At 48.5% G+C, this 25366-nt stretch overlaps 1 protein-coding gene across 1 annotated transcript in view; it reads right to left on the bottom strand.

The window, feature by feature from the left end:
* Window positions 1-25366, bottom strand: part of LOC119105296 (transforming growth factor-beta-induced protein ig-h3) — a 131775-nt gene that overhangs the window by 85253 nt on the left and 21156 nt on the right. The window contains exons 4-7 of the mRNA XM_037228763.1: window positions 10700-10913; window positions 3008-3166; window positions 2486-2572; window positions 1831-2035 (exon numbers count right to left, since the gene is read on the bottom strand). Coding sequence (XP_037084658.1) covers window positions 1831-2035; window positions 2486-2572; window positions 3008-3166; window positions 10700-10913 — 665 coding nt within the window. The remainder of the gene's footprint in view (window positions 1-1830; window positions 2036-2485; window positions 2573-3007; window positions 3167-10699; window positions 10914-25366) is intronic.

Genomic DNA, 25366 nt, shown 5'->3' with positions numbered 1-25366 from the left:
AAGAAAAACGTGCATCATCTGAGACTCAAATGTTCTGAATGAAGACGGCGTGACTAGCCGTAGGCTTTGTGCAGTCACAAATCTGCACCATCTCTTGCAAGTCTCTGTCTGTAAGGGCGTCGTTGACCTAAACCCAATGAGGGTGTTGTTTCAGTTCTAGACTAGACCCCCCATCATTGAGACTTGTGATGTGGGATCAGCCAACACCAAAGAGTTTGGTGATGTTAGCGAGGGAATCGCTGGTGGCTCTTCTCCAACGCAGTATCAGCCCTGTACGTATCATCATTGACTTGAGCTGTTCTTGGACCTCCAGGATGTTTTTTGTTCATACTGTGGACAGCATCCTCTTTTTTTGCGTTTCCGGACGAGCCATATGATGGCAGTTTTTGACGATCGACTGCTCGTAGCTTACACTGCAACTGTCTCCGGATATTTACCACTAATTTGCGATTGCTGCATGACACTTGGCCATGACAACCATCTCAAATCATGACACACAAAATAATTTAATACAAACTTCAAATGTACAAGGAAACTAACCGCACGAACACATTTTTTGCTTCATTTGAGGTTTTCACACGACAATTTTTAATCAAACGGCAAGTCCAACAAACAAGCAGGTGTCCGGGTCTCATTCAATCCGCACAAAAATCCCAGACATTTCCGTTTAATCATATCATGTGTGCTGATGGGGACTCCGCAGGGCGTGCACGAGGCCGGATGTCATACACTCCCTGTTAGAAAGGCTTATATTCGTCAGTCCGTTGGTGGCCGAGTGAACGTTACAGGGAACTACCATATGCTGGAGCAGCACCACACAAAAGGTTATCATTTACTCGGTGCAGGCACGACGAATGGAAATCCCGTATTGAGCGGCCACACAGCCCCATCGGGTGATGGCCACTCATCTAGCGATGGTGGCTGGCTAGGTACGCAGATCGTGTGGCCAACTGGCCGCTCGAATTATCAAAAACGCGTTTGTTTTCGCGTTGCCGTAGGTACCCGCCCACAAGGTCGACAGTTAGGGCTGCCAGTACCGAACATCTCTTCTACTTACACAACACTAGACAGAAACCCGTTTTCTCTCACGCAGCGCAATCTTGACATCCCCGATATAATGGGCTGGATGTGTATGTATATATATATATATATATATATATATATATATATATATATATATATGTATGAATGCAAATGTATATATATATTTGTATAAATACATATGTATATATGCATATATATATATACACACATATATATATATATATATATATATATATATATATATATATATATATATATATATACCTGGTGTCGATAACCAGAGGTTATCCATGTATATGCAGGGGTGGTCTTACCATAGACATCAGGCTATAAGGCGCGTATGTAGAAAGTAAGACACCTAACATATTCAATTTTATTAAATATACTACTTCAGTTCCACCTTTTGCTAACTCCATAACGTACGTGTGGTATATACATATATATATATATATATATATATATATATATATGTATGAATGCAAATGTATATATATTTGTATAAATACATATGTATATATGCATATATATATATATATATATATATATATATATATATATATATATACCTGGTCTCGATAACCAGAGGTTATTCATGTATATGCAGGGGTGGTCTTACCATAGACATCAGGCTATAAGGCGCGTATGTAGAAAGTAAGACACCCAACATATTCAATTTTATTAAATATACTACTTCAGTTCCACCTTTTGCTAACTCCATAACGTACGTGTGGTACATATCACTCCGGTGTCCGTGCACACCCATCCCCGCCGAGCTGCCAGCCTTACGTGCGGCCAGCGTGGAGAGCTCCGGCCTGCGTCGGATGAGCTGCAGCAGCGTCAGGTTGGCAGCGCGCAGCACTCCGCGCACCGTGTGGATGCGGCCGCCGCTGGGCGTGGGCCGGTCGCGGCTCAGCAGCGGCACACAGTTGACCAGCGGGCCGGTGTGACCTCGGGTCACCCACAGCGGCCCGACGCGGCTGGGCACTGGACTCTGCGGCACGGACGCTCGCTCAGTCGACCTCTCGAGGTCACGTCAGCTGAAGGGGGGCGGGGTTGACGGCGGGGGATTTGCGCTGCTGACTGGTGCAGGCCACCAAAGTTTGGCCCAGCTGTTTTTCGTCAGCTAGTCCGGACTGCCCAGATGTAAACCGATGTTGCGAGTTTTGCGCAGCTTTGCATCAGACGCATTTTGTCACACAAACATGCGAGCGAACCACAACCTGTGCGCATAGACTGTCATTGAAAGCAACGTGCTCCGAGCGATCAACGGACACTCAACTTCAACGCTGCTTACATGACCATCAAACCAATGCCATTGACGCAAAAGCTTAAGAGTTATGTCCTGCCACTGTATTTGGCTTTCGTGCCAGCCAAGCGTCTGTCTCAAACTCAAAGTCTCAGTATCCCATGACTTTGACCTGCGTGGTCCATGTCAACCTACCCGTAAGGTAAGCAGGGCCAGCGGGAGGTTGTCGTCAACCACGTGACCTCTGACAAGTCGCGCCAGGTTGTCAGGCTGCTCGAATAGCTGGGAGAACAGGCAGACAGTGTGTTGAAAGCCATGACGAGGCTCAAGGGGTGACACGTTGAAAAACATAATTTTACGGCCTAGGGGTCACTGTTTACACTGTGATAATCACACCCTACAGTGCGATTTCATTCAGCAGGCTTTTCAGGCGAAAGAATAACCAGTACTTCTTTGGGTCCAGTGGTTTTTGACCTTTTGCTGGTATTAAAGGTGCACCAGCGAATTGTCAGGCACACGTGCCAGCGAAACTAATACAAGTTTGAGTTTGGAAGAGGAAAGCAATGAAGTATGGATACACCAATATTTGTCCACTCTAACGAACGCATATTCTGCGATACACATTAGAACGGAACTGTTCGGAGTTCGGACCAACAAAAAATTAAGTCGAAAGGGCTCGCCCAACGGAGGGATGCATCACGCGCCATGGTTACTCACGTGGTTTTCTTCGAGGAAGTTGTGCAAAGCTTCGTCAGCAGGGACAAAAATAGTGACGTTTTCGTCTAAAACATTACTCATTCCCACGCTCTTCAGCAAGCTAAGAAATGCAAATGATTTCAATTCCCTAAGTTGCTGAGATGCTTTCTTCATCGGTACCTGCAGCAAAAACTAAGTTAGCATTCCGCTCAGGCTGTTCTGGCCCATATGATTCCAATATTCCATTCAGTGCACAGTTAACGGTAATGTTTGGCTAAGACGAAACCAAATTATTAGAAGTGTTAAGATCCTGGGTGTCACAATCGATTGTACCGCCAACTGGGAAAACCACATCCCAATCATCATGCGTCATTGCCAAGGCGTTCTGATTGTACTGGTATAGATGGGACATCGCTTACCGGCAGAGACGGTGGATAAAGGCAAGATGTTTCCACTCATTCCATACTGCTTACCCTCTGTGCTGCCTGCTTAGCGTCACATATACAGAGGGTTCAACATGCACTGAACTTCGGCGCCCGTATCGTCCTGAACCTAAATAACAACGATCGCGTGCCTCCCGCACTGCTTGAGTTGGGTTGCCTTAAAATACCTGACATGATCACCGAACGGGACATGATGACGACGCGAGACACTGTGTACACGAGGCCTCGATGTCCGCGGTTGTCACTCGGGCCACAGCTGACGATTTGTTGCAGCTACCGCGGGTGCGCGCCGAGTTGGCTTGCCGATGCTTTGTTTCTACAGCGTCTCTCATGCGGGGTTTGCAGCCACCAGCCGTTAAACTGTCTTCCGCTGTTAGTGCCCTGGCCTTGAAAAACAGTCTGGTCGCTTACTTGCGGTCGAAATGAATCTGTCGCGCCGTGTTCATCGCCGTGTGCAATGCCCATGTATTTTTTGTGTCCAATATACGTGACGTGGATGTCGAAAAAGCTATTTTTGGTTTCCAAAATGCAATCTGCCTGATTTGCAAGCGCGAACAGTGCATGCGGCGGCTCCTTAGTGGCATTTCATTAAGACGCCTTCTCCGATACGTCTGCAACATGACTGACTGAGCGAATGATGTCGTTTTCTCCATAGGCGTTCCAAGCACGAGATGTACAGATGACTTCCGCAAGACAGGCTGCCATAATACACCAGCATTCCTTATGGTGCTTGTACGGGGATAGCATCAGATGCGGCACTCCGTACCACAATATGCGGGCTTGCCGATACGTTTACATGGAGTTCCTGTTTGCCCATAGCCTAAAAGTGGCAAAGAAGTAAAAAGTACCGTGGCACGTTAGTTATTTTTTCGAGCTTGGCCGCTCGACTAGATGTTCATAAGAATACGGTGAAATATGACCATGGCGCCAAATCTGGTCATAACAAGACACTGAGTCGACCTCGCTACCTTGTACAAAATGCTCAAATTTGACTCCATGTACGTTTCGCCGAGCCGGAATTTTACTGACCTAAGTCTCAAGTGGAGCCCATAGACTAATTTCTTCTCTGTTTCAGGACCGCAGTGCTTTAGCAGGTCCGCTCAACTTCGTGCTACCTTAGTGAAAAAAACCCGCTGGGAGCAGTTTCCAGGCGAAACTGCTCCCAGCGGGGAGAATGTGGTTCAGCCAGACCAAAATCGAAATCCACTCCGGTGGTTCCGTGCTTCACCGTACATGTCCTACTACAATGACGTAACAGGACTGTTCATTCGGATTAGAAACACTCCTAGGTGGCCTAAAAGACTCGCACATAAAACACACTCATTATGTTTAATGGGTCAAAAGAACAGCTTACCCTCATATCCCGGTGTCTGAAAGGGTCAGGCCAGGGACATGCTCAACGATGGTTAATTTGATTCACAGGGACAGCCGAAATGTTGAAAACTATGCCGTTCCTTTAACCATCTCCCGCACGGAAACAACGCTGTAGAAATGTTGCAGCATGAAGCTCGCTTACAAACATACGGTTGCCAGGCCGTTGTATCACGAGGAAATGATACGAATTCGTAGCTTGTCTTTCACCAAGTTCAGTTCATTAAGATCGTCTAATTTACAGCTGTGACGCACGATGTCCAATATCCCCTGCAATGATATCTGACAACAGTCTTTCTCGGTATCAATATTGAAGGCTGTATCTTTCCTTGCAACTTCCCATCCAGGCACGTTATTGGAAAGGCGTCTGGATATGTGGCGGCCAACATAAATTCATTTTATATAAATTTGACAAGTTATGTAACAACGCCGAACGCTCGACTGGAATTTTTCCCACCTGGTCAGTGCGTGCAGTACCCCGTCATGTTTAAGTGGCGTCCATCCAGTAACATCGGTAGTATGGCAGATTTGGTTGGAAATTGACCTTGCCAATATTTTCGAATACCGGTGAACGCAACCAAGAGGACAGCTGAGTTGTAGTATTCTTCTGCGTTCTCGTCTGCAGGCCAATCACTGTACGACATTTATTTTCCGAATCGCAGTAGCACAGGACCTACCAGGGTCTGCCTGAAATTACGTTTTATACACCAATGCTTCCAAGAATTGGATAACTCCATATCTTCCAGATTTCTAACTGATAAACCGAACTGAATATTCGAGTTCCAACGACCTGAGGCATTTGTAAAATAAAGGCAGTGTTTAAAGCATGCAAATATTTCCAGAATGGGTGAAGAATTTTCTCTGGTTGTTGTGAATTGAAACCACTTTTTAGGGTCCAGCACAACCGCATTATTAAGGTAAGAAAGTTTATCTGAGGCTTGAGGATAAAGACGTCCGGAATAGATGCATGAAAAACTACAGCAAGCTAGGCGGACTTTCATCACAGTCCTGGCACTGCAGGATGATGCGATACTGATTGTACCTCATTACCGTCTGTGTCCTTCATTTTTCACAACCGTAAGCATTTTTGTAAATAATCTGCTTTGTATTTCATGACAATCTAATTCAAGGTCTTTCTGGTCAGTGCCACGCTATCAGGCAGCATTTTCTAGCCACGATGTGGCTCGGTATTCGAAAGGTTTATGGGATTCACCCGGAACCACGCCATTACTGTCAAGCTCACCAATAACTATCCTTCCTTGAGAGGCCGCACTTTGCACCATCTTTCCGAAGGGAGAATTTGGAACACCAAAAACGACGAGTACCACGAGCAAACAATGAGGTCATTGTGTAATTTAGCTTATTCTCTGTAGAATTCGACTGCATTTCCACCACGCGCCACTCACTGGCCAGTGTCCAACATCGGACGTCGAAGTGAAACAGCTGTAACACAAATGGTCCAGATAAAGAAAATGAAACAAAGTGACTGAAAACCGAGTTTTGGTCACGGAAATGAAGAAGAGGGAACCCGTCTTTGTGATAGCATGGATCACAGGGACGCAAAAGGGATATAATCATGCAGTTCATCACATTTTTCAAAATGGTTACGCCGGCAGTCCACATCTCTTTGACCGTGAGTCGATATCGTCAATGTTCAAAGTCAATGAAAGTTTAGTTAAATTATCATATGTGATAAATAATAGTTGAGATGTGATGTGATGTGATAATGAGGTCAGCAAGATGCGATGATGAAGCATCACAATAATCTGAGGACCATTATACTGGCTGTAACATCGTTCCCAAACTGAAGGCCGACAGGGCGACACTTGTTAGAGAGGATAAAGGATGCTAAAGGTTAATTAATGCATTCCAATCAAGAACATTCCATTGCTATGTCTTCATTGGGAGTATTAAAGCATGGGTGTCACTTTCTAAAACTGGTTGGAAGGAAGAAGCTCATCCGATGAAGATAACCTATCCTGCCCCAAAGCCTGTTTCTCCCCGGATTTCGGGCAAGTAAATGTGCGCAGTCGATTTCAAGGATTTAGAATGTCTAAAAAACGTTCGGCCGATAAAAGACTGCTTATAAATACATTTCGACAGAAAATTCAATTAGGAATCGCGTGATGTCACGTACCGATGGGGACGCGAATCCAGTTTCAAGGCGTCGACCCGTGTACCGTCTACATTTCACGTGGGTAACACGAGAACGTGCGACGCACCGTTGCGCATGAATTCGTTGTGCAAGCCTGGCATGTCGGGATTGGGAAAAACAGGGCCAAATGCAACACGCTGTCGTCGAAACCGTCGCCACGATCGCGGCGAAATTGACATCACCGCACGCGTGGTTTCCCTGGCTCCAATTACCACCCATTGTTTAATCACTTTATGCGCTTTTTCGCTCCACTTTACCTGAAAGGATGCAATTTTGTTTTTTTGTGACGTCGCAATGCCCCCGATCTATCGTCCAGTTGCCGCCGCCGAGTAATTAAGTAAAACGCTGGTGCGTGCTCGTCTGCCGGGCACCCGCTTCGCCCGGGTGCGATAACTGAAATCGCCGCGCTGCGATAGCCGACGGACAGCTGTATTCCATTCATTTCCGTTGATTCTTTCGGTGCGGGTGGAAGGGTCGAAAGAGAACCCGGAGCAGAGGTCGTTCCGCGGATAGAGGACGGCGCGGGAAGAGGGACAGGAGGGGAAGCCACCCTGCAGCTACAAGATGGATCAGGAGAAAGAGCCGCAGCGGCGAGAGACGCCGCACTATGGTGGGTTTCGTGTCGGCGGAGTCAGCGGGCTGGTGCGTGTAGAGGAGCTGGTATTTGGGGTCGAATACCAATGCGACCAAACGCCGGCAGGTCTTAAAGGTCATCTTTTCGACACGAGCGGAAGACTGGAAATCGCCGTGCTGCGATCGCCGACGATCCGCGGTACTTCATTAATTTTCCGTTGATTTTTTTCTGGTGCGAGCGGAGGGGTTGATGGAGAATAGGGAGTAGTGGCCGCTCCGCAGATGGAGGACAGCACAGGCACAGTGGCGGGATGAGGAGCCACATCGCAGCTAGAGCATGGTTCAGGACGAAGAGCAGCAGTGACGAGAAAAGACGTGCCATTTTAAGGCACGTCTTAGGCACGTCCAAAAGACGTGCCAAAAGACAGGTTTCGTGCCCGCGGGGTCAAGCGGTGGCGCGTGAAGGGGAGCTGTTAAGTTGGGTTAGAATACGAATTCGGCCAAAGGCCGACAGGTGTTGCTTGTCTATCCATCTATAATACTAGTTGAGTAGGGTGCGTCTGCCTGTCTGAGGGCCGTCTTTTGGCATTGGCACGGGTGCGGGTCAAACGGTGGGTCACTTAAACGCGAAATTTTGACACGATGCACGTGCGCACATGACGGCGTGCTGAGGCGAGTTTCGTACCCGTATGGTCAACGGGTGGCGTGCGGCGCGTGTCGCGGGGGGGCGTGTTTGGGCCCCTGTCTTAGCGTAGGCGTTGCGAAAAAGCGACCTCGATGAAAACCGGCGAGCGGTCATTTGAAACTGTTTTCGCATGTTGGCAACCACGGGTTGATGCGACGGAAAGCCAACACCCTTCGACAGAAGATTTAGCGGGGAATCGCGTGGTGTTACCTGTGACGCTGCACCAGCCACGTGCCACGTGCACGGCGGCGGAGCGGACAAATTTTCCCGTTTTCGACTGTTTTTCACGTTCCGCGTCCCCGCTCGGCAACCGGAGCCGGTGGAGGCGTGAAACCAATCTCGAAGCGTCGACCCGTGTACCGGCTACATTTCACGTACCCAACAATAGACCGTGCGACGCACCGTTGCGCCGGCAATCAACGTGCAAGCCGGAAATGTCGGGATTTGGAAAAACGGGGCCAAATGCTGTCGTCGAAGCCATCGTCACGATCGTGGTGAAATTTACATCACCGCACGCGTGGGTTCATTGGCTCCAATTATTACCCATTTTTTAATCACCATATGCACTTTTTCGCTTAAATATCAACTTTACCTAAAGAGCTACAACATGACCTTTTTCGCGGCGCCGAAATGTCGCCGATCGATCGCCAGGTCGTCGCCGCCGAGTAATTCAAGTAAAACGTAGGCAAACGCACGTGCTAATTCGCCTGCCGTTCATTCGCTTGGCGCGGGCGAAAGACTGCAGGTTGTCGCGCTGCAAATGCGGTCAGCGGTATTTCATTCATTTTCCGTTGATTCTTTCGGTGCGGGCGGCAGGGTCGAAAGAGAATCTGGAGTGGGGGTCGCCCCGCAGATGGAGGACGGCACAGGCAGAGGGACAGGAGGAGACGCACCCCAGCTAGATGGCACACCAGGAGAAAGAGCAGCACAGCTGCTCTGTGAATAAACTGCGAACAAACTATAAGAAATAACTCCGGCGTAAAAGCGCATACATATTGCCACGGTAAGCTATGAACGAAAGCCATGCATCAGCGAAGCCTCAAATACTGCAGCTGTGGTGGAATCTGTGGAGCTCAACCCCAAACCTACTCACAACGCTCAACCTAAATTTTCTGCTGACCATGATGACATTCCAAGGGCCTAGGGCACGGCCTTGAAAAAGGCACCGAATAAAGAAGATTATCTATATATCCGCGCGCAATATGTATATGTATATATATATATATATATATATATATATATATATATATATATATATATATTCATATACATGCACATGCATTTCTCCCTCCCTCTCTCTCTCTCTCACTCTCTCTCTCTCTTTCTTCCCCTCTCTCCCTCTCTCTCCTCTCTTTCCCAGCCCGGGATCGTGTCTAGCGTGTCTAACGTTTGCCACCGAGGTAATGAGGATGAAACACGTCAGCGCCCCACTTCTGGCTTGAACGATGATGCTCATTATTAATATTCACAATATTAATGTATTTGCATAAATTAATGCATGTTCTGGCAAATGACCTTAATGATAACATAAGCGCGTCTACTCGAAGCAGCCGCATACGACCGGAGCACAGAGAAGGCACACAAACACGCAGCGGGCATGTTCGTTGGGCTCCTTGCATGCATTGCCACCTAATGCTATCGAACGGGCTTCCCGGCCGCGGGGGCTGGCAGGCAGAGCTGTAGTGATGGGGTTGAGCTGTTGCGCGCCGTAATCGCGAATGAAACCGGATCTGCAGCGGCAAGCATTTCCCAGATCTCATCAGCCAGTCGTGTGCGATTCATCAGGTAGGTCTTTCCATCTGCGGCAAGTGCAAATAGCGAATGGTAACGACGCGTCGGTCTTTTCACGCGTGGATACGTATCACCGATGGATGCTTTTTATTAACATGTTATCCCCGCGCAATCTCGCGCTGCAGGAACACCTGGCAAACAACTGTGTTCTTATGTCGTTTTGTACTTATCGCAGTCGAATGATTCCTCCCAATGCGTGTTTTACGGGGTGTTCCATACCACTTGCTTTCCTATTTTCACACATCACCACCACTAACCAACCGGTTAGTGGTGGCGATGATGGTGATGGATGATAACCAGTAACAGATGGGCCCACAGGCTTATCCCCTGACGGAACCCCTTGGCATGACCTGGTCCCACTTGCACCCAGCAAAGCACCTACCCGCTTGCACCGGACAGAGCACCCATACGACTGCACCTAACAGAGTACCCACCTTTAGACACGGAGCGGAATACCCGCCCTCACGCACCCAACAAAGCAATCGTCGACCTGTACCCAGCACAGCCATAAACATGGAAAACACACGCACAAGACCAACCAGCTTGTCCGCATGGAGCTGAACACTCTCCTTATGCACCCAGCTGAGCACCCGTTCGTCCGCACCCAGAAAAACACTCATCCCTCAGCACCCAACAGAGCACCCACATGCATGCACTCCACAGAGCATCCAAACCTTCCGTGACAGAGCACGTACCCGACGGCAGCCCTCGTCGGTAGGCGCCGTGCCGGGGCAGCAGCGACTGATGCGCTCCTCCACCACCATGGCGCCGTCCTGCACGCGCGTGGTCACGCACAGCTGAGTGCCGCGGGTGGCGGTGCAGCTGGCGCCGCTGCCTCGCGCGCGGGTACCCGCGGTGCCCGTGAATACCGGGCGGGTGTAGTTGCGCCGCTCTACGCAGACGTTCGCCCTGCCGGCAACGCGCCGCGAGTTGGCGAGGGGCGAAGATCAAAGCGAGGGGCCAAGGGTCGGAGCGAAGGTTTGAGGGTCGGAGTAAGGGGTTAAGGGTCGGAGCAGGAGATCGATGTTCAGAGCGAGGAAGGAGATGGAGTGGTTATGTCCGAGCCTGGAAATAGATGGGTTGTTCATACCATAGCTAGGTGGAGGTAAGTAAAGTGATGCGCAGTACCAACAGAAGTACGAGTCATTCGTCGACATCGCCTATTGTTGGGACCCGTTCCATAAGGGGAGGCGATTTCTGAACGGCTGCTGAAGTCGGTATTATCTGTTGTCGTTGAAGAATTACAACACGCTCAGCTTCTGAGGCTATGCGGTATCGCTTGCATCTCACCTTAGCAGGGAGGGCGGGCACCGAGGGGAATGGAGCCTGCACCTCTGCTTTCCCAAGCGCCCACAAGTATACATTATCTGCCTCCTGGGAGCCATGAGATTGCCCCAGGAGCGCAGACATGAGTTATTGACGGTTGGGGGAGGGGTCAGAGAAGGTCCGTGGGCATGCGCACACCAGTTTTATGCTTTCTGTAGAGAAACACCTGTGGTGAAAAACGAGAAATGGAGACTTAAGGGAAAACGGATTCTCTCTTAGCTGACCCCTGAGTGTAGACGATACATCATGTAGAAGTAAATAGGGCCTGTATCCGTTGGCAACCCGTGCTAAGAGTCCAGATCAATGCAACGACAAGAATATTTCACGAGTTTAGCTTTAGTTTTAGGTGGAGTAATGCTCAGCATCGGCGCGCAGCTTTATACACGACATTTCTAGAAGGCCGACTTTCTTTGGGTCTGGCAGGACCGGGAGGTTTTAATCGACGTACCCGAGGAATTACGAATGCTTAAATTTTCAGAGGTGGCGATGGAGACGTGGATAAAGTTCGAAGTACTTTTGGACGGATGTTGGTCGACATTAAGTGGGCTTCGTGTCAGCGTAGGTATAGGTAGGGGCAACAGCGTATTGCATGTGGGGTTAATTTCAGAAGGAATTGGTCACTTCTCGAACTATAACTGGTGGACATATTAAGAATGCATCGCGAGATCGCTTAGTGCGTGTAAGGTGCACTTGACATTTTACGAACCATGACATTTTAACTGAAATTCAGCGCAACATTGCTACCCGAGTACATGTATCTTAGACCGATATTGCTCCCTACGACACCAGCCAAGCAGACAAGATTCTTGGTTTCTGTGCATTTGTCCATACTCTCCGACCGAATTTATTTCATCACCCGCAATAACTGTCGAGACCTGACGCATTCCATGAAAATGCTACAAAGCGTCAAACAAAATGCCACCAAGTCTCCACCCTTGCGCGACATATAACGTTCCCGTCCGCACACGAAGACTCAAAACTTTCCCAATACGATTGTCCGTCTCTCCTTCACCACACTGTGTTCATCCCCCATCTGCTGTCGACATTTGGGCTTAGTCTCGTTTCGACCCGTGTCGACCAAAGCAGTGAGCAGAGCACCGCACTCACATTGCTCCCTTCTCGCATCGGCACACCGCCTGGTGGTGGATATCTGGGCGTGGATCCAGCCCGCGCTTTACAGGCCTGTCACAGTCCAAAGATATAACGCTTAAAATTCTACCCAGTTTTAATTTTGTGATTTTGTGGCGTTGGTCATGTTCGTTTATCGAGGATCCACCCACATAGTGGGTAATATAAATCTAGTCAGGCGTGCATCGCAACTAAGCGTGGCAGGCACTCACACTCGCACAACAAAAACGGTCACGGTCACGACGCATGTAAAAAAGCACGGACATCCAATTTTCGTTTATGTCGGCCGGCCCGTGGCAGGCAGGAACTCTGCTCTCCCCCGACTCCGCTGCACGACACCGCCCCGCTGGGAGGGAATTCCATGCACGCGCGGCGAATGATCTTTGCGTAGCCGACGAACGATATATCTCCTGCTGCAGATGTTCCGCAACGACCGCTCACGTCTCCCTCTTGGGACCCCTGGGAACGCCTAACGGAGATAGCTCTGAGTTCTGGCGGGCGGTCGCCTTCCTTCAGTGTGCTAAACGCGCTGAGGCAACTTTGCTGATGTGCCATTTTTTTTTTAAACGTCACGAAGAAGCCATGCATGTCACTCGTCTTGTATAACTCTGAGCGGACTCTTGTGTCAGGTGACGTGGCCCGCGATGCCGCGCTGAATGATGCCTTCGCTCTTAAATTGCTAATATCCGTGTATAAAACCCTCCACATGCGCCGTACGACCCAGTCGAGTCGCTGAGCCAGCTGCGTGTCTCTGATGCAGCCGTGCGATCTGCGATAACTATGGTCGGTCCCGACAAGGCCAGTGGGACTGACAACGTCAGTGCCTGCATGATCACCGAGTGCTCAGACGAGTTAGTTGCTCTCTCACCAAGATTTGGAACCTCTCTGTCAGTTCAGGTGCACGCAGTAAGCTGTTCCACCATGTTTCGCCGGCGTTTTGCTATTATCAGCATGGGTTTATTCACAGGTATTCACGCAGCACGAACTTATGTGTTTACCTGGAATCGGCTCCAGAGACATGCAGCTTACGTGGATAATTGGACTGCGTTTCAGAGCATTAACCATGAACTCCTGATCCACAACTCAAACAATCATACCATTTGAAGGAATTTGCACTACAGTGGTTTGCATCACATCTGTCCGACAAACGTCAGAGGGTCATCGTCAACGGAAAAAAATTCCCGATTGAAATTGGAAGCCTCTGGCGTCTCGGAAGAATCACCCTCCCCCTCGCTTTCTTAACAATCTTCCGTGTGTTTTTTAATCAGGCTGTCTTTCTACGCTGGTGACGTAAACAACTTCTGAAAAACGTCTCCGGCTGGCGGACTGTTGCTGCAGAATGACCTTGGTCATCTGGTAGTCTGGTCGGACAGGTGGAGGCTGACCCCAACCCTGTGAAATGTAACACGTTGACGATGACCCCCAGGCGTGCTCCCATCCAGACCTAGCATGATATCGATAGAACTAAGCTTGAACATGTGTGTTAAGTCAGGGGCCTTGGCGTAACGCTGGATACCAAACCAACCTTCGCTACGCATGTTTCTGACAGTCAGAAGGGGCAACCGAACATTTCGTCGATTCATACTCGGTCGTTCCAAGTCTGCTTTTGTGATCCAAGCAGGTTGAAATAATTATATAATAATCGGCAATCCTTTGTATGCAAATAAAATAACAAAATGAAGTGATACAATAAATATAATAGTTACATAACACGGTGTAAAAACAGTAAACAAGGAAAATCAATAAAAACAAAAATACAATAATTGATAATAGCCGGTTATAGCCGTTTAGCATTATATACACACACACACACACACATATATATATATATATATATATATATATATATATATATATATATATAACCATATGTATGTATATAAACATGTGTATATATATAATTTTTCGCTTGTTCTAAGCCGGTTATGATTATTATATACATATAATTATTCGATCATTCCAAGCCGGTTATAATTCACTCGGAACGCGGTGATAGCTGCGTATTTTGCAAACGTACGATCGGTTTAAGAATATTACAGCGTGGTATGGAGAGGGGCGGCCAAATCCCACACAACCCAGGTCGATCGAGTGCAGCACAAGTTTCTTATTTGCTTACCTATTCAATTTTTTTCTGACAAACAGCTTCTCTTTCACGAAGGCCCTCTGCCTCGCTTCAAGATACCATTCCTTGCAGTAAGAAGATTGCAGCACGATTTACTTTCTTAAGAAACATCTTCCGGGATAAACTGGACTCTCAGATCGTGCCAAGCTGTTTCCTCTTGCCTGTGCCGCCTCGATCGATTCTCACCCATAACTCTACTTCCTTGCGCTCGCGTGCAAACAGTGACGAGTGGTATGTTTTCCAGACTGCCAAGCGATGGGAACAATTTCTTAGCGAACGGCACTAGCGCGGATGTCTTTCATGACAGTTTTGGCATCAAGGGCGGGTCTAGAGGAGGGGCCCACGCTGCTATGGCTCCCTCTTGGGCCCGAAGAGGCCCACTGGCGCAGGGGGCTGATATCTGGCCGAACAGGTCCGGTTAAAAAAAACGCAATGAAATTTAACGTCTCTGGATTTCGAGACGAACAAGAATAGTTGCAAGCAAAAGTGAACGGCCCACGAGAAGTAAAAAAAATCTTCAGTGATTGAAAAAGTTGTGAATGGAAAATTAGAAGACTTATTGCACTGTATAGGGCCCTATGCTTTTTCTGAGGTGACCTATATGCCCACTTGCAGGGTCATTCCGATCGTTAATGAGCCTCCCACGCTGTTCTTGATTTCTTTGCATTTTCTCTAAGGGCCCTGCACTGTTGCTGGGCCCTTCCTGTTAGCGCGCAAGAGCGCTCTTGTCAATCAAGGGCCCTTCGAAAGATTCTTTCCATTCACCAGAACGGCTCTGTGGCCTATAGCTGGGACCCCATATCTTAACCTGTCGGAACACTCTCAGCTGCTCAGGGACCCTTTAAGTGGGTCTGGGTTAACCCACCGACACACTCGCGATATGCTCAGCGGCCCTCTACTTTGGTCTAGGGCGCTTCCAATTCTCTATCACTTGTTTAGGGGCCTGTGCTCTTGTCGGGGGCCCATCTCATAGCCTGCTTGAATACACTCGGCCGTTCGGGGACCCTCCACACTGGGTCTTGGGTACTTCTTGTCTGAATGGGGGGACCTACGCTTTTTGGGGAGGATAGGGCTATCTGATAACCTGCTCGGGCACATTCGATCGTTCGGGGGCCCTCTTCACTGGGTCCTGCTCATATGATTACCTGCTCGGGTACACTGCATATTCCTGGGTCCCTCCGCGCTGGGTTTTGGGCACATTTTATTTGAATGGAGGACCTTACGGTTTTGTCAAGGCCCCGTCTGATAAGATGCTCGGGTCCATCCGGTCGTTGGGGAACCTCTACATCTGGTTTTGGGTACTTTCTATTTCAATGGAGGTCCCTCCGCTCTTTTCGGGGCCTTATCTGTCAACCTGCTCCGGTGCACTAGATTATTCGGGACCTCTACATCATGTTGTGGATATTTCACATTTGAACGGAATCTCCTGCGCTCTTGTCAGGGTCCCTTCTGTTTGCTTATTCGGGCACACCCGATTATTGGGGAGCCATCCACATTGTGTCATGGGTGCTTCCTATCTGGATGGAGGGCCCTACGCGCTTGTTGTGAACCCACCTAATGGCCTCCTCGGTACCTTTGGAGTGTTCGGGGGCCCTGCATATTGGGTCTTGGTATCTGAATTTAGGCCCCTACACTCCTGTCGGGGCCGTCTGATAGTCTGCCCGTGCATACTCGATCATTCGGGGGGGGGGGGGGGCTCTTTTCATTGGGTCATGGGTACTTCCTTTTTAAATGGAGGACCCTACGCTGCTCATATGTGAACCTGCTCTGGCACACTCGATCACTCGGGGCCCTCTACATTGGATCTTGGGTGCTTCTCATCTGAATAGAGGGCCTTACACTCTTGACTGGGACCCTATATGTCAACCTGCTTGGAGAAACGCGATCGTTCGGAGCCCTACACATTGTGTCGTGAGTATTTCTTACTTGAATGGATAGCCCTGTGTACTTGGCGGACCACATCTAATAAGCTGCTCGAGGCGTTGGCGGATACATATGGTGGCAGAAGGCGCGGGGCCACGCCCCCATGGACCATGCCGATGAGATCTAAAGGCTCCGAAGGGACCCATAATCGACCGAATGGACACAGTTTTCTAACAACAAAAACACGGCAAAATTGGATGCCTTTGGGCCTGCATACGACCAGAAGCAATTGCTAGTAAAGGTTAGAGTTCATAAAAAGATGAGTTAATTCTTCGCTGGTTGAGAAGGTGTTGCTTGGGGGATATTTTGGGGCTCATTAGGCTGTCTATAGGCATTACGCCGTTGATTGCCCGTGCCCTGTATGTTAACTTGCCGGGTCGATCCGATCGCTAAAGAGCTTTCCACCTTTCCGTTGTCCCTTTACATTTTCTCGTAGAGCTTGACGCTATCTTTGGGACGCTACCTGCTTCCATGCCTGGGCACTCTTGCTCGATGCAAGTTTTCCTCCACTGATTCTTCCCATTCGCTCGAAAGGCTTTACACACTTTTTCCGAGACCCCGTATGCCAGGGTGCACTCATCTGCTCAGGGGCCCTTCATATAATTCTCGAGTTTTTCCACTTGCTTGGAGGGCCTTGTGCTGTTACTGGGGCACTTATAAGGTAAGGCAACGAGACACTCGATGCTCAAGGGTCCTCTCCTTTGATCGAGGGCTATCGCCCTTTGATCTCGTTTGCAGAGGGCTCTTCATTCCTATCGAGGCTCTTTCTGTTAGCTTGCCCGTGCATTTAGGGGCCCGTTCGATCATTTCGGGGCCCACCATGTTTTAGGTTATTTTTGCTTGCTCTGAAAACCCTATGCTTGTTGACGGGGGCCACTTTGTTGACCTCTTGTGACACCTGTGAATGCTCAGGCCCCGTCCCTACTGGTCTTGATGTCTTTATTTCAGAGCAAGCAGTCGGATATGCACTGACTAACTTTTACTCCCAGTTCTCGAACGTAATTTTCGCGCCGCCGACATCATACGTATCATTTCCTCGGCTATTGAGTGCGTGACACTTAATATCCTAGCGTATCACGTTCTTAACGTGTTTTGAATGCTGGGATATTTTGTGCTATTTTATAACAAAGGAAAAGTAAGCATCTGTCATATTATATATATATATATATATATATATATATATATATATACGTGTGTGTGTGTGTGTGTGTGTGTGTGTGTGTGTGTGTGTGTGTGTGTGTGTGTGTGTGTGTGTGTGTGTGTGTGTGTGTGTGTGTGTGTGTGTGTGTGTGTGTGTGTGTGTATGTGTGTGTGTGTGTGTATGTGTGTGTGTGTGTGTGTGTGTGTGTGTGTGTGTGTGTGTGTGTGTGTGTGTGTGTGTGTGGTGTGTGTGTGTGTGTGTGTGTGTGTGGTGTGTGTGTGTGTGTGTGTGTGTGTGTGTGTGTGTGTGTGTGTGTGTGTGTGTGTGTGTGTGTGTGTGTGTGTGTGTGTGTGTGTGTGTGTGAGTGTGTGTGTGTGTGGGGGGGGGGGGTCGGGTGGGTGGGTGTGTTTGGTATTGATAAAATAATTGGCCTGTTCATTCTATGGCGCACGGTAAGACCTGTCATTTGACTTGTTATATTGCATTAACATGGAAACTAAATAAAGATGATAAATCCGTGTTCAGCAGATAGAGTGCTAAGCAGAAACTTTCGTCCCGAAAATGTTTTTGTGCACCGCAAAACCAGGAAATGCATCAAGATGGCCAATGTTGTGTAGTGTGCGCGTCGGTATTAGGACGAGCACTTACATATGCTATGCTCCAACATGGCCATCCAAAAATTTGAGACATCACTTGCCAGAAAGGACTATCAGGCAATTTTTCAAGTGAAATAAGCGGCCTGTCACCGCCTTCACAAATCCTTTTGACCAAACTCCGACGCTTTTCCTTACATTCCTGGGACTGGCTGGCGACGCAGTTTCACATTGAGCTTAATTGTTCCGGGAGAGCTCAAATGATATCAAACGGAAGTGATCTCTGAAGAGCCAGGCAATCAGGTCGTGCACACACCATCAATGGCGCCAGCACCTGAACACATAGAGCGGGCGCAGACTGCGATGTTTGTACCTCGGGCTCATGCTAGATCAAAGGATTCAATCATTCCAGGTGAGGGCAGCCGACAAACGCACCAGGCTGATTGGCATGGTGGCAGATGCTCCACGTGCCTCGAAAGCGGGCACGTATCGCAGCACCGTTCGTCTCCCAAGCGCTTTGCTAAGGAAGCCTCTAATGGAAAACATCATCCTGCCGCAGGGCGACAGAAGCACAGTGCCTTTCAGAACATCTTGCGGGAGGAATGCGTTGATTTCGACCGCCAGGCTGTCGTAGCAGCCTGTAGGGGTAGAAAGATATGCACCATCTCGTGGCAGCTGTGTGGGTGCATGGCAGCGAAAGGAGCTGCTGCGGTGGTCACGTTATACTCGACCCCGGTGCGCAGTCAGCTCTGCTGTGAACACTCGGTGTACCAGCTGAGCTGGAGAATCGGCGCAGCTGTGTTTCAGCAGCGTCTGAGGTCCAGGTCATGAAAGGTCAGCGATGGAGATCCAGCCGAGCCTTACCTCAACCTGGTCATGGCTATGGGCTTAAGTAAGCACGGAGAAACAAAAGAGGATGTGAGAGGCATGGCCAGTGTCAACTCTAAAAAGCGCCTAAGCGGAAACCCTAGGAACAACTGAAGCAGAATCTGCCTCACCTCATGGGGGGCGGGCCCATCCAGAGGCAGCCACAAGTAGCCGCAGCTATTTCTCGATGAAAACGTGGTGCAGTGGATTATCCATCGGAGTCTTGGAATCAGGAACATCGATCAGCTAAGCACAGTAAAAGACGCCTTGGGATGGCTGCAGAACGGAAACACTGACGGCTTCGACGTCGTCGGTGCAGTGCACGCCTTCCTTGTCAGCATCGTCATGTTCCGTGGTGATAAGCTTCAGTCTTCCATGACGAGCTGGTATGGGCACCTTCTTTCGTCCTCTTTTGTTTTTTCTTCTTCTTCCTTCGGAACACACATCGCGAGGCGACGCGATTGGCCGAAGGCATTCGCGCGAAACAACTAGCGGAGAACGCCACCAGTAGCGTGGGTGATTAGCTCTGAACTTCGCTGTGCACGTGCCACCCAACCGTCTAATTGGACCTCATCAATCGGAGCTAAACACGTCACCGGGGGCTGCTCAGCAGGTGCCACGTGAGGAGCGCGGTGTCAAACACCTCTAATGCTGGCACCTACGGCGTCACATCGAGTGCAACCGGGAGGAGCTATGCAGGATCCGAATAGCTCCCGATGCAGCCGTCGTGTTTCAAGTCGCGCAACAGCCAGCTGCCGGCACTATTTGTTCACCCCAGGCTGGTTGCGTTGGGTGCAGATATCGAGCAAAGTGATCATTAAGTGCGGTTCGAAAAAGATGGTCAGCCAGCACTCATCTGCCTTTGTTGTGTTATGTACCTCCAACCTAGCGTGTAAGCCTTACTGGTAGCCATATTTTTGTAACCGTCACCATTTTCTGTTTCTGTTTCAGTCTTTATTTTACGGGCTTCAGTGCGCCTTAAGGAGCATTTTGCAGAAGTCAGGGGGAGGAAGAAACAGCTTGTGATGCTGTGCCAAACTGTTCTACATGGACCATATGGCCGTATTACAGCCGACTAGACAGAAATCACGCATCCCACATACGAAAGTCCCTGACTATGTAGGAGCATGGGAGAATAGGCTCACCAATTGGCTAAGTCACGCGCTGTGGTGAACAACATTAACACTTCGAGATGGTGCGTTATGTGGATCTCCCTGACGAGACCCTCTGCCCCCAAGCGAATGCTTATAGGATGTACGTATGTATTCATGTGTGTATGTATGTATGTATGCATAAATTCCATACGGCTATCTAAAATGGAGCGTGGATATTGCAGCTCCGTAGTAACAACAAAAGTACTTAGAACAAGAGCAGGCAGGTAAAAAACGAAACATGTAGCACACAGATACCCATTCGCCGGCTACCAACAGCACTGGCGCTCAAAGAGGCGCTCTCTCACTGCGGGTACGAAACACTGCTGTATTATTTACGTAATGCCGGCTGGTAATGCGCTGCACAATGCTGGTGCGTGGTACCCAAGAGGTCTCCTACTGGCCTAGGGAGGCGTAGAAGGCTGTCCTACAGCGTAGATCGGACACATGTGTCGCGGTTTAACACAAACATCGCCCTCATCATATCAGGCTCGCCGTGCAGCATTGCCTTACGAACCAGGGTGACCACATGAAGCTCAGCCATTAGTCGTGGTGACATCCATTGAAATGTCTCACACTTCCATGATGGATGTTGTGTATGCTGAGCGGGGCAAGGTGGAGAACAGGTTCATGCATTCCAAGACGCCTCGGGTTCGTAGACAGTGCTCAGAGGGGTGATAACTCACCTGTGAGTTACTGGGTCTCGCCACACCGCGTCTCCCCCGGCTGAATTCGTTCAGTAGAAAGTTTGGGTCCACAGAGCTAACTGGAACACCGACCTCGTTAAGGGTATAGTGGTGCCAAAAGCAGCAGAGTCTGCACAGCTTGGACAAACTTCGTTTCTATCGAGGCCCGAGAAGTGACCTATTTCACCGTCAGCTTCACTGCCTCTCTTAAGCAGGCGGACGCGCTATCAAAACGGCAGCTCACCTGAGATGACATTTCATGACAGCTGTGTGCAGTGTAATCAGGAGTTTGCTAGGCCACAGCTGGCCGCCTGCAGATAACCTCGACTACGCGTTTGTGAGTGCAAACAGCCGTGCTGGCAGTCGGGCTGACTGAAGCAGTGAAGGCGGGGTTCCCACCTGACGTAAATGATGCCATATACTGGAGCGAGAGCGAAATCGTTCCCCAATGTGCAGCTTATGGCAGCAGCTGACCACGCATTCCCATCGCCAGCGGACGGGCTGAAATGCACCGGAGTGGCAGCGCGTGTCAGAGATCCTCCCCCGAGCAGATCTGCTCCATAGGCGGGGTTGTTTGTGAGCGGAGCACGTCAGGAGGCTAGTTTGGTGTTTCAAACACCGTGAGAAAGAAGGGTTATGGAGGCCTCTTATATATGGAGGCCTTTCATAGCTACGAACACGACATTGGAAGATGATCCTAGGGTCTCTCACTGTTTCCAGCCTAAAGCTGGCAGGTAGTAATGACACAAAGTTTTCGTCGCTTAGTCGCATCGAAAGACCAATAGCCTTGATTACTTGGTTCTGCTGGCAATTTAACGGTCGGCAGGCTCTCAATTTCGATATCTTCCCTTTCCTTCCCTGGGACCGCCCACGCACAAAACATCAAATACTGCTGCTATACACTTGATACTCGTACCCCGTTTCATCTGCAAAACTAAAGAACTCACAAGAACTAAGGGCTGTAACAGGCAACCAAAGAAAATTGCTATTTGGTCAAGCGCCAGCCTGTGGCATTCATGTAACGCACCTGGGCTCGTCAAGAGTACTTTTCTATTTGATAAATTCACCAAAAATCCAGAAGACAACGTGTATAATAAGGATCTCGTCATCATCTTCCTGCGACTGTGTATGCCGCCTTTGGCATCCACTCACACTGTCTCAAATCTCTTCCTTTTTACTGCTCTGGAACGACCTCCATCAAAATGATATCTAGAAAAGCTTTAAGAGTATAATTTGTGCACATATGTCTTATATATCAGCTATCAATGGTATAAATTCCTAAGCAATCAATGAACGATGACACTACAGCCATTTAAGAATGAACAACGACGAAAAGACAATTTTCATTAGAGCTCCTGCTCATCATTAAGCCCTGGGCCGGTCCCTAACCGATTTCTTTTTGTCTTTGAAAATGTGACAAAACTTATGCAAAAGACACCTGAGAAAACTAAGTTTTACGTAGCTAGGCCCCAGGTGGCTGGTCATAACAACTTGAATAAAATGAGGGGGAATGTTGGCCACACAACTTAGCAGTAGCATGGGCTGCCCATACAACAACGGGTTCATAGTAAATGGACTGGTAATTGAGCAAGTGAGGTCGGCATGTTACGCGTAGCGTCTGCTCACGGCAATAACCATGCGAGTGGAAGACGGGTACGAAAATCTCACCCGTGAAACAACTTACATATGCAGGTCCTGAGTGAGCTGTGCCTAAATGCTCACAATTACCTGATAGTTATTTCAGGCAGTCCATCAGAATCACAGGGGTAAAACCTGCGATCATATCATTCTAAGCCCCTTTATCTGCCGATCACTGTGCCCATCTCAGGCAAGGCTGACCTACCGCACAGCGCGCTGGTATTCGCCCTAACGGTAGGTCAGCCCGCTCGGCTCAGTTGGAATCGATTGCTTCGGGCTTCTGAACGCTCGAGTAAAGTGTCGGGTGCAGAAGAGGTGGCCTTTGCCGATGACGAGCCTGGCGACCACATTTGAAGATTACCTCCCGGGCAGAATGGATTGCCGATGTCAACAGGCTGCCGGCTTTGTGCCGCCTGTGGAGCCAGGAGGCACTGGAGATACTGAACACTGCGAGGCCCGACGAGCGGGTCTTGGATAGAAGGTGTGCGACAGAGGAAGCATTGCGCGCCTCTAACGAAAGCGGAGGTTACCCTTAACAGTGACCTTTATATACTACAGGGACCTTGACTTACATGTTGACCTCTGCATTGGCGTTAATTAGTGAAGCGACATCAATTTAGTCATCGACGACGCACAGGCCCAAATAGCACGCGTCATACCACCGGAAGTCTTCCCCGAAGAGGATCTGCAAGGTATCGGACGTCGCCGCCAGACGCAAATTCTGGATATTTGGGGGTGGGGCTGGTCAAAAGGGCACCTTTCCGGCGCTCTACAAGCCCTACCTTCTACCGCCTCTTCGCATCAGACTGAGCGGTGTTGTCGTATTTATCAAACATGTTTTATTCTTAAGTGTTTGTTAATTTTTTGGACGAAGTGAATGAACGACAGAATCTTTTAAAAGGTACGAATGCGGTCGACCTGTCCTTTTTAATATTGCAGTTGTTCTTTTAGTGTACTTGTACCAAACCAAGTCATAAGCCACTTGCTGGAATGATTTATGAACAAAATGAGCTCGAACTTGCACTTGATCTTGCATCCGTATGCATGGAATAACGACAAAATTTCCAGTAAACTCTGCGACATTCACCAGCTATACTTGAATCAGTTTGTGCTGTTCACGGTTTTGACAAGCCTTCGATTCACAGCTCCCACGGCTTGCCACGTCACCGACCTACATTTAAATCAAAATTATTTGTTTATGTTTTCCTTTGAAGCAGCAGAAGCAAAATATGACGACTCGGTAGATAAGGTCGGGACAAAAGGTGTATGTTTTTCACACAAAGCTTGGTGTCAAAAATGCTCTCGAGGCAGTTTTTTATGGTGACCACGAAACAAATACAGCACACACTGCGCAATTTGACATGAGGCCTCCACACCTACAGGTTATGCCTCCATGGTCATGCATTTCGTCATATATATATATATATATATATATATATATATATATATATATATACATATACTATAATTACGTCTTTTATTTTCATAAGCTCATGTGTGTGGGCACAGTATTCATACATGAAAGCATTGCAGATTGCATCACCTTCTCACAAAGGCACCTGTTTCTGTGAAGCTTAAGGGGTGCAGTTACAACTCCATCTTACATACAGTTAGTTACAGTTAGATTTTGCATCGCTTACCACCTGGTGCTGAGTTAATTTGTCGTGTATTTAGTCGTTCACTGACAAGAATAATATGTCCAGTGCAGTATCCACAATACTTGTGGCTATCACAACCAATTTATGCGCAGGTTCTCGTCACAGCAAAAATTTATCAATCAAGCATGTGCATTTTAGTAAATATTAATGCCAAAGAATTCATGTTAATTACTGTTTATGTTGGTTCCACGCATACTCACTTCTTAATATAGTTTTCTGCCATTGTTTCGATAAATGCATGTTGCCAAAATATCACGCATCCATATTTTCATTCTGGTTTTTCTCCGAGGAATAAGGCTGTTGCTATTGTCTTATCCACGCATACTTCAAGAAAATGATTTTCGACCTTTCCCAAACTCGCTTAGGTAGATGCCTTCATGTTGATAATCCACTTTCTCCGCTCTTTTCAGTTAAACACGAATTGCGAGCCAGTTCTACAGCTATGGGACGCTGCTCCAAGCTAATGCGGCTCTGAAGAGAGAGCGGTCCTTGCCCGTTTCACTTCAAACGTGTGAAAAATAAAACGTCCGTCACATTAATGTCATGCGCAATGCAGGTTAATAGTGTTGCCAGGTAGCTGGCTTTTCAATTGTCATGCGATTATACTTACTTGAGCATACTCGGTGCTCAAGTGAGCCTACCCACGCAGCCAGAGTCTTGGTAATTGGGGGTGGGACACAGGGTTGACCGAGCCCTCTCCCCCTGGTGCAAGGCCTGCCCATCTAAAAAAGAAGTCACCGGATACGGCGCACTTGATTTTGAGGAAAACCCGATTCTTTTTGAAGGCCAGGGGGCACCAATACATACAATTCTGCTCGTTTTTTAGAGTAAATAAATAAACTAAAGGAACCAGGCGTTAAGTTGTTGTGTTTAATAAGCCGGTGCTATTCACTTTAAAAGATTTGAGTAGCCTATTTCTAAGCCAACAGCACACAGGGGTTGTGCCTGATTTTTTGCTGGGTTCTACAGGGACATTACGAACGTAGATTTGGATCGAAACCGTCCCATAAATTCGCCTTCACATCGACCCGTTTTGGTCCAAGAATGATCACCTTGGTTTAGAATCGAGTGGTAGGGGCAATGCATCGCACAGTTTTGGCCATACGCACTTGCAAGTCTTACAATAACC

This window comes from Pollicipes pollicipes, unplaced genomic scaffold (assembly GCF_011947565.3).
Source record: "Pollicipes pollicipes isolate AB1234 unplaced genomic scaffold, Ppol_2.1 Scaffold_6138;HRSCAF=7277_pilon_pilon_pilon, whole genome shotgun sequence".
NCBI classification, from domain to species: Eukaryota; Metazoa; Arthropoda; class Thecostraca; order Pollicipedomorpha; family Pollicipedidae; genus Pollicipes; species Pollicipes pollicipes.
This window is presented reverse-complemented; position numbering and strand designations above follow the sequence as displayed.